This window comes from Meleagris gallopavo, chromosome 4 (genome assembly GCF_905368555.1).
Source record: "Meleagris gallopavo chromosome 4, MGAL_WU_HG_1.1, whole genome shotgun sequence".
NCBI lineage: Eukaryota > Metazoa > Chordata > Aves > Galliformes > Phasianidae > Meleagris > Meleagris gallopavo.
Genome location: NC_139407.1, coordinates 25722400 through 25736635, shown reverse-complemented (window position 1 = coordinate 25736635; position 14236 = coordinate 25722400). Strand labels below are relative to the sequence as shown.

General features: G+C 40.7%; 1 protein-coding gene across 4 annotated transcripts in view; it reads left to right on the top strand.

The window, feature by feature from the left end:
- PTPN13 (protein tyrosine phosphatase non-receptor type 13) overlaps positions 1-11361 on the top strand; it is a 106968-nt gene extending 95607 nt beyond the window's left edge. For all 4 annotated transcript variants that reach the window (XM_085222530.1, XM_085222531.1, XM_085222529.1 and 1 more), the window contains 12 exons: positions 744-805; positions 1503-1659; positions 1994-2170; positions 2913-2995; positions 4042-4097; positions 4821-4924; positions 6188-6336; positions 7321-7411; positions 8108-8445; positions 8985-9200; positions 9869-9931; positions 10539-11361. In XM_085222530.1, coding sequence (XP_085078656.1) covers positions 744-805; positions 1503-1659; positions 1994-2170; positions 2913-2995; positions 4042-4097; positions 4821-4924; positions 6188-6336; positions 7321-7411; positions 8108-8445; positions 8985-9200; positions 9869-9931; positions 10539-10622 — 1580 coding nt within the window. In that variant the 3' untranslated portion in view covers positions 10623-11361. The remainder of the gene's footprint in view (positions 1-743; positions 806-1502; positions 1660-1993; positions 2171-2912; positions 2996-4041; positions 4098-4820; positions 4925-6187; positions 6337-7320; positions 7412-8107; positions 8446-8984; positions 9201-9868; positions 9932-10538) is intronic.
- Positions 11362-14236: the final 2875 nt, after the last annotated feature.

The window sequence follows — 14236 nt, the reverse complement described above, 5'->3', positions numbered from 1 at the left end:
TGGTCAAGATATTCTTTAGGAACCAGCCCAGTAATTGGATCTTGGAAGACACTGCCTTAAACACCTTTATCTTTCTGTGATTCCGTCTAAATGCTTTATTTCTTACACATGCTTTTACAAGCAAATCCAGAACTGTGCTAGAAACTAGGTCTATAGCAACTGCTTGTTCCACCCTGTCTCATTTATTATACCAACAGTGTGATGTTTGGGATAGGCAGTGGTCTTTCATGTCATGGTATCGCTCTTTTTGTTACCAAGGAGGGGAAGGTACCTTAGAGCAAGAACCCAGGTGGCAGATGATGTGTGTTCATTTGATTCTGTTGTTGGTTGTTGTTTTTTTTTTTTAAGAAGAAAAAAAAAAGTGATAGATAATTGCAAGGTTGTAATCTGTACAGTTGAAAGGAAGGGAAATAGCACCCTATTTCCCTGAGGTGCAAGTGTTGCCTTCTCACTACAGGTTGTTAGGCTGCTTATCAACATTTATCTTTGCTTAGAGTTGGTTATTTGTATGAGTGTTCCTGCTCTCTTATTCCATTGAACTTAAAGTTCAAATAACCATAATCAAGTATAGTTCATTAGTCATCATTTTGTCAATGGCCATTAATCAAACAGGCAGAAATGTTACTCATTTCACAACACAACATATCTTGTTTCTTTTATAAAAAAAGATAATTGATGGAAACTAATATAGTTACAGTGAAAATGATGTTCTTAAGTTGTTTGTTTTTCCCCATTTTATTTAGGCTGCTCACATGGTGATCCCTGTGATAAAACAGGAAAGACAACTGATGCCTATGGGCCCAAGGTAAATATCCGTCAGGGGAGTACATTTTCATTAACTAGAAAAAAGGATACAATTTACACAAGTTGTTTTTTGGTTTGTTTTAATAAATAAATTGATTAAACAGTGCTTTACATCAAACTGTGCAAATCCACTGTTGCCACTGGATGTGAAAAGGCAATTTTAATAATAAATGCACAAGTTTTTGGCATTAATCTTTTCTATCTTTGGGATTGCTCTATGTAAAGACAAATTACTTCATAAGGACGCAAGGCTGTGATCTGGTCTCTTTCCAGCTTCTGCAGATGTTTGTACTTGTTTCTTCCTTTTTACCTCTCTGTTTTTTTCTTGTTTTTTGCTGTTGTTGTTGTTGTGTGATGTGGAATCCAAGGAATTAAGCCTACATATGTGTTATAGAGCATGTAACAATGTGAGATATTATTTTGTGTTTTCTTCTAGTAGTTATCCTGTGTTTTATTTTTCTTAGTTGCTGTATTTTTTTTCTTTGCTCATTTCATTTGAAAATTCTAACACAGTTAAAAGCTACCGAATGAACAGGTAGAGTTCTATTCACCCCTTCACCCTGTTTGCTCAGATGAGATACAATACGCCTAGTTTCTTTCCATCTGTTCCTAATGGAGCTATATGCAAGGGTTCTTGCTGCTTAAAAAGAAGTGCCAAACTTTAGGAGTTAAGTTGTATTGTTCTTCATTTGTCTTAGGTCAATGGCAACAGCATCATAGGACCTTCTCATGCAAACACAGAAAATAATATCCATCATACGAAGGGACAATTGAATCTCACAGGGTCTGGAGATGCCCCTTCACTTGGCTTTGCTGCTCAGATATCAGATGTTTCTAAACACAGTGACAAATCAGGTAAGAACAGGTGAGATGAGGGACCGCGTAATTCAGTATGTGGTTCATGGATGAAAAAGAGTCAAGGCAATAGCACAGTTTGAACAGACTGAAATAAGTCAAAGTAAGAGTGGCAGTCATGTTTAGAAGATCATCTTCAAGCCCTGTGGTGTGCTCCTGAGGAATTTGTTAATGTTGGAAGTAGATTTATGAAGTCTGGATTTTATGCCAGAGATGATGAGAGAAAGTCATGGTAAGAACTAGACAGAACACTTCAGTGTCTGCTCCTCTCCCTCTCTGCCTGTCTCCTTCCCTGTTTAGGGAAAAAATATAATTTTACACTATTCCATTTTAGAAACAGAGGTTCCAGATGATGAATATTATGATGAAGATGATCACAATGAAGTAGTCCAGTATCTGTTGGATGTTGTAGATGAGGAAGCCCAGAACCTATTAAATCGTAACAATGCAACATCAGAGGCCCAGAGCCTTCTGCACATCAGGAAGGCCACATCAGAAGATCATCTGACAGGTACTGAGTCACTGGAAAAACAGGTCACTGGAAACTGGGCCTCTTGAAAATACGGTGCCTAGTGAGCAGTGGCAAGCATGAAATTGTTTTGTACAGTATATGTAGAATTCCGACCTTCTAGAATTATAATTATTTCAGCACTTTTGCTACTTTTGAAGTACATTTTGGTTATTATCATCTTTTGTTACATAAAAATCAGGGAGGAATGAGGACCTCAAGCAGTTGTATGAGCTCCACTACTTCAAATTTCTTTTAGATGGGATTTGGTCTTTGCAAATGAAGATATATTGAGCTTGTCAGGTAGGGCAGCAGAAAACTGCTGCAGCAGCCAAATAGGTAAAACCTTTTCTATGAGGTATTCTTTAGACTTACAAAGAATGAGCAGAAACCTGGTTTAGAACTTCTGTGGGTCTAAATATAATGGAGTTGCAAACGCACTGCTGACATGTCAATCTGCTCACTTAACATCACTGGCCTGTTCCTCTGTTACACTGTGGCACAGCAATTCTGTTAGCTGCGCCAACAACCTCACTTTCAATTGCAGCTGTTACATTTAAAAAAGAGGAAGCCTCAGATCTGATTCTTCAATGTACTGACAATAGAGGGACTTAGAAGTTGTTGCTTGCTTTTACTGATACCTGTATTCTGGTATAACAAGATTCATATGTTTGAGAAGGTGATCTCTGGGCATCTTTCAGTGTGTTTATGCTCTTTTTTCTGCATTCTGATTTTTCTGCTCCAGTGGAGATGAATGGGAAACTGGCAGAAGATAAGTCTGAAGACACAGACTGTGATGGCTCGTCTTTACCTGAAGATTTTTCAGAGGTGAGATGGCAAGAAGCTGGCAGACTTTTCTTTCTCAGATAGTCTCTCTCCATTTATTTTCTTCCATATTTGTATGGAGTTTGTAGAAATACCCTTATATGCATTTTAAATAATAATTATTTAAAAAATGTAATAATATAATAGCTTGTTAGTGTTATTTGAGGTATTTCATCTAAAATTTCCTTGATTGCTGCATGGAGAAAGGAAGCAGGACTTGAATATTGTGTAGACTTTCCAAAATGTAAATGTGATGCTTGTGAAGCTTCTTTCCCCTTACGCTTTACTAGAATACTCTCATTAATTTGAATGACTTCTGTATATTGCATCCCCAGCATTATTACACGTTCTCTTTTACATCAGTCAATAGCTTCCGAAATGTTGTTTCAAATTAGAAGAGCTCTGTCTATCCAGTATATCCCTGCAGCTTTCTGTCCAGTGAGTGGAGTGAAGAGAGAAGTCAGGCATCCAGCTCTATCAGTGTTCTCTGGGAGATCCAGAAGTAAAATTCTCTGAGTGTGACAGCAGAGACTTTCAAGGTGTCATAATAAGCCAAAAAAATCATCTTGGAGACTTGCTCTTTCTCTAAAGGAGGACTGAAATGTCCTCTTCTCTTCTGAGTCTTCATTGTCTTTTGAGGAAGAACTATGTCAGAGTACCTGTTATTTAGAGGTGAAGCCCTGTTCTGTGGCAGTTGTGGCTCAGCAGGAAATAGAAGTGCTCACAATGAAACTTACCTCATAAAAGGTCACAAAAAAAGTCATCTGGAAAAAGTGTAGATGGCTCTTCTGCTGCCGCAAGCAGGAAATTATTTTAAGATAGCTTTTGGCTTTATAATAGTATGGCCTTTTCTAAGTGCTCAGTATTCTCCCTCTCTGTTGTTTTGGGTTGGTGAGCAGTCTAAAAGGGTCAAGTCTTGCATTACTTGATGCTTTGAACTTACTCCCCTTCAAAAATACGGTGTGTAGCCATTCACATCCTTTAAAATCTACAGTGGGTGAACTTTATTACACTGACCTTGATGTGTTTCATCATTTCTCTTCCAATAGCCCATGCACATAAATGGTTGTGAAGACCATGGTGAGGAAGGAGCTGTGCCAGAAAGGTAACGTTTGTTTTCCAGTGTTTCTTGAACGTAAACCTATGAGATTTGAAGTAATCAGTAGAGATTTGTTATAAAGCAAGTTGGATGTGTGTAGGTATAAATAGATGGATATATATATGTGTAATGTCTTGCCAAATTGCCCTTTGTCCTTGTTATTTAAAAAGGTTATAATTCATCTGAGTATTGGTCAGCTTTATGTGCTTTACCATGCCCTGGCTGCATTTTTATTCCTTTGATATGTGGTTATAACAAGTAACTAGGACATTTGTCAGATGGTTCCAAACAAATTCATTTGCACTGTGCTGTTTGTTTCTTTCAAATGAAGAAGAAATTCAAACAATCTTATCTTCAGTTTGAATCTTTACAATGTTCCTTAATGTGATTTCTTCAGGTCTTAAAGTGCCTGTGTAGTTCCACGGATGAGTCTATATCCACGTGGGTGCTTGACACTTACTGTTTGTACGTGGGAAACTAAGAGCGTGCCTGACCACATTATTAGCTTTTGCTTTGACCTGCCTTGACTCCTGGAAATTCCCATGTTATTATTTCTGTGTTAAATATTAAGAAATGAAAAAAAAATGTGGGTTTTTGAGATCACTGCTATGGATTTGGTCCATGGGTACCTGTAGCTGTAAATGAATTTCTGGCGATGCTTCATGAGGTTGCAAGTGCGTTGGTTGTCTCTAGGTGTCGCTTCTTACTTCTGTTCTTTGCTCTCTTTAGATCTCCTCCACAACCTCCCTCGAGTCAAGCAGATGAAGACGAAATCACGTGGGGAAGTGATGAATTGCCAATTGAATCAATCAGCCAGGAATGCGTAAATAAAGGCAAGAGCTTCAGCAAACAATTAATTGAAAACTGAGGATCACATTAAGTAGCCAATATGTTCACATTTGAATTTTTAAAAGTCTTGGATATGGCTTGAGGGTCTGATGACAGATACAGTAGGAAGATTCAGTGGCTCACTGGAAAGAATCTTTACAGCTTGAAGTAACATGTGCCTGAAAGTCCATTGGGGCACATGTTGGTGAGGTTGGGCCTATGATGGGAGAGGAGTTGAAAGCAGCTTTCCTCAACCTGTCTGACAAAGTCTTTAACAACATGTGATGGTTTGCAGGATTTAATTGTGATCAAATCAGTATCTTGTGTGCTTGAAATTTTACCTGCTCGATGCTCACATTGTTCGCTATTTTCCCTATATATGGACTCTTATTTTTCCATTGCTGCTCAGTTTGGCAGGGTGGAGTACTGCTAACTTGGATGCATTTGACAGATACTAGTCTTTACTTTTTGAGAATTAGAAATGTCAAGTCCTGAAATCCTTATACAGAAGCCCTCTGTCTCTAGTGTGTGTATTCCTTAATAGAAGAAAATAAAGATCAGTGTAAGCCTTGTGAGTAAACAAGTAGATTTAGGACACTTAAATGCGTTAACAGAAAGCCCTCAAGTTGTTAATTTTGTCATGTTTCTGAGGAGTACCAAAGGCCTGATAGGTAGCATGCTTTGACAAAAAAAAAAAAAGATGTTTAACATGTCTTTTAAATGGTAATTGTAAGATATTTTTTACTCTAAGTGCTACAAATGGGCACTGAGTTACATGTTCATTTAACTGAAAGTTCTGAACTCATCCCTGTGCACATTCGTGGATTTTGTGGTGACTTTGTTTTAAGAACTTACATTTAAAGTGCATTAAAGTAGAGTTTGTTTCATTTGTTCAGAGTTCAGGAAAATCCTCTGTTCCCAGATTGATCAAAGTCAGTTTTGCTTCCTGCTGGTTATGTTGGTTAATTTTTGTCCCTCAAACTGAGAAGCTCTTTGTATGCTCTCTGGGTTGTGTGGAGGGATTCTGAAGATGGCAGGAAGCAAAGAGTGTTGGAAGGACTGCTTCACTCAAGGATGCTCTATTCGTCATGGCTTTTTGTATAAGATAATACATAAGAGGCAGCCTTTCATGGCAAGAAAACCATCTAGTACAGTAACAAAGTCATGCAGCATTGCACCGCATGTTAAGTATTTCTTTCCTTTAGTTATTAATTTAGTTTAGTTCGTTATTTACACAGCCATACAAATCAGCCTCATTCTTCTGCCAGATCTCCCTCTGGTGACAAATGAAGAGATTTCCACGCTGCGTGCTGTGAGTGTGCTCCCTGGTGGCAAGTACTGCGGAGCGAAGCTGAAGGCGGCCATCAGGGTACTGCGGGGACTGCTGGAACAGGGGGTTCCTTCCAAGGAGATTGAAGTGAGTGACATCAGTTTTGTTTTTTCTAAAACTTGGCCTTTTAACAGGATGAAACAGAAATAGAACAGTTGATTCATCACTGCCTTAAATACCACAGTTCTTTAATTTGCAGCTCTTTAAAGGAATGAGAAGAGTTCCTTCCCCCAGCAGCTGCTGAGAGATGAGATTGGGTTGAGCTGGTAGTTCAGTTCAAAAATGTGTTTGTGTCTTTTTTATTCTGGGTAAATTACCAAGTGAATGTGATGCTAACAGGCATAGACAAGGAAGAAAAATGCTGCAACGCTGCAGGATGTGAAAATAGTCCTTTCCAGGTCTTACAGTCAGTCTTGTTCAGTGAACTCTCTTTTGGAAGAAGCAGCTGAGATACGTACTGGGTTGTTTGTTTGTTCAAGGTGGTGTATTTTGCTAGCTACATTAAATCAGATTCCTTTCTTTGACTGAATGATTTTGCACATCCATTAGGGTTTTGTTCATTTTAGAGGCTGCTCTCAGTACTTGTATCGTTCAGAGCATTTTAATGTGTGAGTAATTCATAGAATCCTTAGAGTTGGAAAGGACCTTTAAAGGTCATCCAGTCCAACTCCCCTGCAAGGAACAGGGAACCGCAGTTAGATCAGATTGCTCAGAGCCTAATCCAGCCTCTCCCTGAAAGTCTCCAGGGAAGGGGCAGCTCTGGGCAACCTGTTCCAACGCCTCACCGCCCTCACTGTAAAGAACTTTTTCCTTATATCTAACCTAAGGCTACCCTTGTTAAGCTTGAAGCCTTTTCCCCTTGTTCTATCATAACAGACCCTGCTAAAAAGTCTGTCCCCTTCTTTCCTGTAGCTCTCCTTTAGATATTGAAAGGCCACTATCAGATGTCACCTCAGAGCCTTCTCTTCTCCAGGCTGAATAGCCCCAGCTCTTTTCAGCCTGTCATTGTAGGAGAGGTGTTCCATCCCTTGTATCATTTTTGTGGCCCTACAAAAAATTATTTCCCTACAGAATCTTCAAGAGTTAAAACCATTGGATCAGTGTTTGATTGGACAAGCAAAGGAGAACAGGAGGAAGAACAGATACAAAAACATCCTCCCTTGTGAGTATTAATTGGTCTGACATTCAGTGTAGATATTTTGTGTCAATTTGTATGGAGAATTAATTGAATCTGCTGCTGAGTAGGAAAAAAAATAAATACATCTGACATTTTCTACGTGTTTAAAGTCAATATTTATAAAGTGGTGTAAGATTGGTGAATGACAAACTCGTGCAACAGCTGAGAATGAATGCCCACAGATTTTACAGGTGTTTCAATAGATCCCACTCATTATTAAATGAGATATATGGATGTAGACTGACTTTTTTTTTTTTTTTTTCATTTTTACTTGTGTGAATTTGGAATAACAGACAGATATGCTACTGTCAGTAAATCTCCTTCTGCAAAATGTTGTTTGTTAGCTGGGAGAAGCGTTGAGGAGCAGAGACAACTGACACAGGCTTAGCTCTGCATGAGAAGTATTGAGCCTCAGCATCAGGAGTTGAGGCCAGGCACCATGATATCTGTTGGTTAGATTTGTCCCCTGGCCATCTTTTTCTTTATTCAAATAGAAGTACTGATTTGTATGTCAATGCAAATATTGTATTGGTTTTATGTTTTCTGTTTTTCAATAAAATGTTGAAGCACCTTTGGAGATACACACCATGCAAGTGTGTAAGGCTCAGCATCTCTGCTGTGTGAAGATTTAATCATATTCATGCCTAACATTAAAGTATTTCTATTATATTGGAAATGCAGACGATACCACCAGAGTTCCTCTTGGCAGTGAAGGTGGATACATCAATGCCAGCTTCATTCGCATGCCGGTGGGGAATGAGGAGTTTGTCTACATCGCTTGTCAAGGACCTCTCCCCACTACTGTAGCAGACTTCTGGCAGATGGTTTGGGAGCAAAACTGTACTGTGATTGCCATGATGACTCAGGAAGTTGAAGGAGAGAAGATAAAATGCCAACGCTACTGGCCAGATGTGCTCCATAAAACCACCATGATAACAGACAGGCTGCGGCTGGCTCTTGTAAGGTTTCAGCAGCTGAAGGGCTTCATCATCAGAGTGCTGGAGCTAGAAGAGATCCAGGTAAGTGAGTCTGATTTTACATGCTTTCTGAGTTCTGGCATTTCTGTCCTCATGCTGGTGTCTTGCCTGGTTTCAATCACAGTGTCTGTGCTAAGAGGTAATGTAGAGCTTCTCTTTGTCCAGTGATAGTTACTGAGCAACTCTTCAGCCCTACAGTTTGTGCTGCTGTGGGACCTTTACAGGAGAAGGCAGTTGGGCCAGGAGGTGATTTTTTGATGCTAATTAGACTTCAGATGTGGCTCCCCAAGTGCCTTTGGCCACATAAACAGAAAGATATGTAGAGATACAGCATTCATTCCTCATTCAGTCTGGCTGGTTTGTTCCTGTGCATGATTGGTCTGCACAGAAAACTTCATACTATTTAACCGCCTACTGTTTATTTTCAGTTTAAGTCATCGCTTCTTTGGTTTTATTGATTTGCAGGTGAATTTCATGGAGCAAATCTCTCTCTTCTAAGATTTAAAATTTGGGAACTTCTGTCTTCTTTTTCTTCTTCCTATGTGTAACATTTTGTTCTTGCTATTGTTGTTAAACCTCAGACAGGTGAGGTACGGCACATTTCCCACCTGAACTTCACAGCCTGGCCTGACCATGACACCCCTTCTCAGCCAGACGACCTGCTGACGTTCATCTCCTACATGAGGCACGTGCACAGATCAGGACCCATCGTTACACACTGCAGTGCGGGCATTGGCCGCTCAGGGACCCTGATTTGTATCGATGTGGTTCTGGGGCTTATCAGCAGAGACCTCGATGTGAGTACCTGAGACTATGGGCTCAACCGTGCTTCTGTCTTGCAGGAACTCTGCACAGTGGGAATATTACTTCTATATTTAAAATGAACGACGAAAGAAACCATCACAAACTCACACTGTAGGAACACCTTAACCTGAGATAGCAGTATGTCAATTCATTTTTCCAGCACCACTGGGAATATACTTTCTAGGGTGATAATGAGGAAGGTGCTGGCTAGCTTCTTTATGTTGGTGTCCACCACTGGGCCAGTACAGCAAATCCTTTTGTGAATTTGTAGGGAAGCTGAGCTATGCTTAGCTCAGTAGGGTTTTTAAGCACCCACCAAATGTCCAGAAGTTTTATAGACTGGAGAAATAGAAATTGTGTTAGACTGGGCCAAAGGACTCAATTTTCTGCATACTCACCTCTTGGTAATAGTAATCCAAAGAGCCAGTGGAGGTGCACAGAGAAAGGAAAAGGTGATGTAGGAGAGCCGCATCCTTATTGCCCTGAGGCAGCCTGTGCTGGTAACCTACCAAGTTTGTGCTGGATATACAGAATCGTAAGTTGTTTCACTGCTACATGTTTCATGGGCCTGGTTGGATTCCTTGGTGTGGTCCTGGGGATATTTTGTATATGCACGTATGTCTTTTATCAGCATCTAACTGGCTGCTGTTTATTTTGGTAGTTTGACATCTCGGACCTGGTGCGCACAATGCGTCTGCAGCGGCACGGGATGGTGCAGACAGAGGTGAGTCTCCAGGTACAGCTTCCTAGACACTGGGATTCGAACTCTGATGTGCTAGGAAGCTTCCTGTAGTGATTGTCTTTGTGCTCTCTGATGCAAGCTCTGTGTTATCAGAATGAAATCAGATGCGTGCCGCTGAGAATTAGGATGCATTTTATAGTTCAAGAAATATATGCAGCTTTAAGCATGCTGCGCCCTTTCAATGTGCGACTAAAAAAGGAGTTGGAATTGGAATTTTTTTCTTCTAAAGCATATCTTAGAGAGGAAATCAGTTGATTTTTTTTTTTGCAAAAAATATAAATAAATATGTATATTACATGCTAAAGAGAGAGCTTCATGTAGCTGCTGTGAATCCCTGAAACCACTGGAGACCATTCTGAGGCCTCCTTTTGGAGGGAGGTGTTTAGCCAGAAGTAAACCTAACCTCTGGGAGTAACCTGGATCTGGAGATACTGAACCTACCTTGGACCTGCAACCACTTTTTGAACATGAAGGACTTCTACCATCAGAGTTTACAAAAACAGAAAAGAACTCTTACCCCAAATCATGCACTAGCTCCCAAAGCTGCACTGCTAACGTAATATGCACTCTGATCTTCTTCCCCTTGCAGGATCAGTACATCTTCTGCTATCAAGTTGTCCTGTATGTCCTGAATCATCTCCAGCACGAAGAAGAGAGGCAAATGAAATCCTGAACTGGAAGTGCTTTTAAAATAAGGATGTGAGGAGACCTGAAGGCTCTCACCTGTTCTTTGTTCTGCCAATGCTATCAAAGTCCTTTTCTTCAGCTGCTGTCAAATGTTTTCTCTATCTGTCTCTGTGTGTCACTACAGATACATAGTGTATGGACAAAGGAGAGCTCATACCATACCACTGGTGTCTTCAGCTCATGGACACAGCTGTGAGATATTTGTATAACAGTAAATAATATTTAATAAAGCTGCATTTTTTTGCAGCTTCCTTAATACATGATTAAGTACTCAAATAAAAATATTTTAATGAAAAAAAATGAAAAAAAGTAATGTTAAAATACTCCTGCAGCTTTGCAGCTGCTCTGGAGTATTTGTTTCTTAGGGTGTGGGATAAAGCAGTATTCTTGTCCTGGCAAAATTTATTACCATGCCATTTTAATGGTCTCTTTTAAAAGCTTGTGTATGGCAACAGAATGTTTTGGCCTTTTAGTACAGTTGGAGCTATTTTATAGAGAGTATCTTAAATCAGTATTTAAGCTTTAAGAGCTGCCTGTTAGTGTAAGGATAGTGGTGAGTGTTTACTGTAAGTATCACAGTTAACAATGTTTACTTGATAGAGTTCCATGTATATATTTATATACTTTTACAAAAAAAAAAAAAAAAGAAGTTGAATTATCAGATGTCTAACTTTATAACTTATTAGGCATCTCTACTCTGTAAATAAAAATACACTTAAAAGCCACTGGTGGGTGAATCTGGGTGTTTCTGTGTCCTATTGCGTAGGTCTCCAACTTTTGAGCTTGCCTGGGCCACGTGCACTGGAGAGGAATTGTATTGGGCTGTGTTCTTGTAGGTCACTGTAGAGTAATGCCTTCTGTTTATTTCTGATACAAAGAGCACAATAACACTATTTGATAGAGCAAATTCTCAGCTATAAAACACTGTTTTTCAATACAGTCACCACCATTAGCTATGCATTTACACCAGCAATGATCAAGAGCCCTCATGCTGTGCTTTTAACAGTCTGCAGATTGGATCTGCTTGCTGTATGCCAATGTGTTAGCTTGGCATGGGAACAAACAGAATACTTCCATTAATTATCTTTGATATAGCATCCACCCTCCCTTATAGCAGAGTAAATTCTCAAATAGTACATGCATAGAAAGAAAAATATGTTTGTGAGGCCTGCCATCAGCATGGCTCCATGTTCACATTGAAAAACCAGGGATGGTAACAAGAGCTTTCCACACTCAGGCTTGCTGCAACACTCAGGGAGAAAGGGAAGCCTATTCCTGCCTTCTCTAGCACTGAATTTGCAGTATTTCATGCAGATACACACCTGGCTTTTCCCCAGCCGTCTCACACCTTCATTTATGGTCAGATGCATTCACATGGCAGCAACCGAAGGATTTTGTCTGAAGCTTCTCTGCTTGGGCCTCAGACCCTCCCCCCTGCCCCTTCTCTCAAAGGTTCTGCTGGGGGCTGCACCACCCACAGCACCTACCCCAGCACCAGCATCTGCATAGGAGGAGGCTCATTCTCACAGGTGTTACCTAATTAGATAATTAAAAATATAATTTGGTGAAAACAGGCAATCCAAGCAGAGTGCCCTGTGCTGCAGTTATTTACAACAGAATTAACTCTCCTGTTCTACGATGTGAAATCTGCCACTAAATCTGGAAAAATATTCACTCCCCTTGCAACTTCAAAGCCTGTTGTAAGGTCAGAGACATATGGGTACATGCTTTCCTTAGCCACATACTTCCAGAGTGCTTCATCTCTCTCTGCAGACCGTCTGTCCTTGCCAGGTTGCCCGTCCACATCATTATCGGGATGTTGTGCTTAGGTGCACACCAGGCCTAGGTGGGTCTGGCTTGTCTGCAGCCTGGAGCAGGTGATGCAGAACAGAGTGGAGCCAGCCAGACATCCAACTCATGTCTGAAAGTCTCTTTGCTCACAGGTACCAGCTGGGGGGCTTGGCTCCCAGCCCAGGTCTCCCTTTGTGCAGTTTCATTTTTCTTCAGTGCTGAGAGTGTACAATGCCATCAAGAGTCTTTTTGGCTGTCAGACTCTAGCTCTAGAAAGCTGTGCTGTATTTCGTTACAGCTCTCCTTTGACAAATGATATGTTTCCTTTTTTTCCCCATCTCTAGAGGTGTTCACCCCATCCCTAGAGGTATTCAAGGCCAGATTGGATGGGGCCCTGGGCAAACTGGTCTGGTATTAGTTGGGGAGGTTGGTGGCCCTGCCTGTGGCAGGGAGGTTGGAGATTCATGATCCTTGAGGTCCCTTCCAACCCTGGCCATTCTGTGATTCTGCGATTTTTGTACCTGACATGAAGCAGACACTACCATCTTAAGATGAATGGAACAGAATGTCAATTTCTGTTCTTGAGGAATATCAAAAAAGCTTCTCTTACTTTCATATCATGGTTAGACTAAAATTGAATTTTAAACCAATTTCAATGGACTCTGCATTAAAACCAGGGCACTGGAAAAATATTTTTTTCCAAAGTGTTTGAACAGCCAGTTTTGATTCAGATAAAGAAATGAAACACAATAGTGCATTGTTGCCATCTACATCTGAGCATCCTTAGTAAGAGACAAGGCTAGCTATATTTACTGAAAAGATAGAAATGCATGGGGAAAAATACAGCTTTATGAGGCCTGAGATAGACTTATTTTGTGACATTCAGGTCCCAATGTATTGTAAAGCAAGTATACTCCTTCTGAGCTCCTTTCTTGAAAACGCCCAAATGTAGGCACTGACATGCATAAGGCGTGACTGTGGAGCGAGGGGTACGTCTCTCTGGTAGGAGAGAGCTTATGCAAGTCTGGCGAAGAGACTCGATCACATTTTTGAGTTGAATGTCTGATTGCAACTCTGTACATTCCATCTGAAAATTCACAGGTAATGTATTGACGCTGACTGAAAATGGAGTCACAAGAATAACAAAATATGGATTATTTTGCAATCTTGAAACCCGTTCCCAAATTCTTGTATCAAAACGCAAGGCAAGGTGCATATTTTTCACTGTTCACAGGCTGTATTCAGCCAGCGTATCAAGGAGCATCCAATTACCTCCCATTACTGGAGTCAGCACTGCGCTGTGCCTCTCGGCTAACATTTATTTGGGGCTAAAACCTTCCTCCTCAAGCCATTATGTCACCTTCTCAAGCATTATCAGTGACAAGTGTACTGGGAGACAAGGCCGCAGGCAGCCAGGGCCTTCCCATGCTGCCTGATGCCAGAGCAAAATGCAGTAATTTTTCCTCCCATCCTTTCCTTCACTATGTTCTGTGTAAATAATGATTGTGTTAAGAGAAACTGTTCTACTGGTGTATTTTTCAGCCTGCCTTTAGCATCAGGCCTTTACGAAACATGCCCGAGTCTCCACATGTGCCAGAAGCTAAAGCTTGGGCTTCAGGCTTTATGAGTGAGAAGCAGAGCTGTGCCAGCCTGTCTGCTGTCTGCAGAATGAGCTGGAGCTTGCCTAACTGAGAACCAGGCATTCAAATAAGGCACAAACACCTCTGCCCTTCTCAGTGCCACGTCCATCTCTACTCTTACTCCACTACTGCACCTCTGCTTTCTGCATGAGGCTTCTGGTGGGGCTGC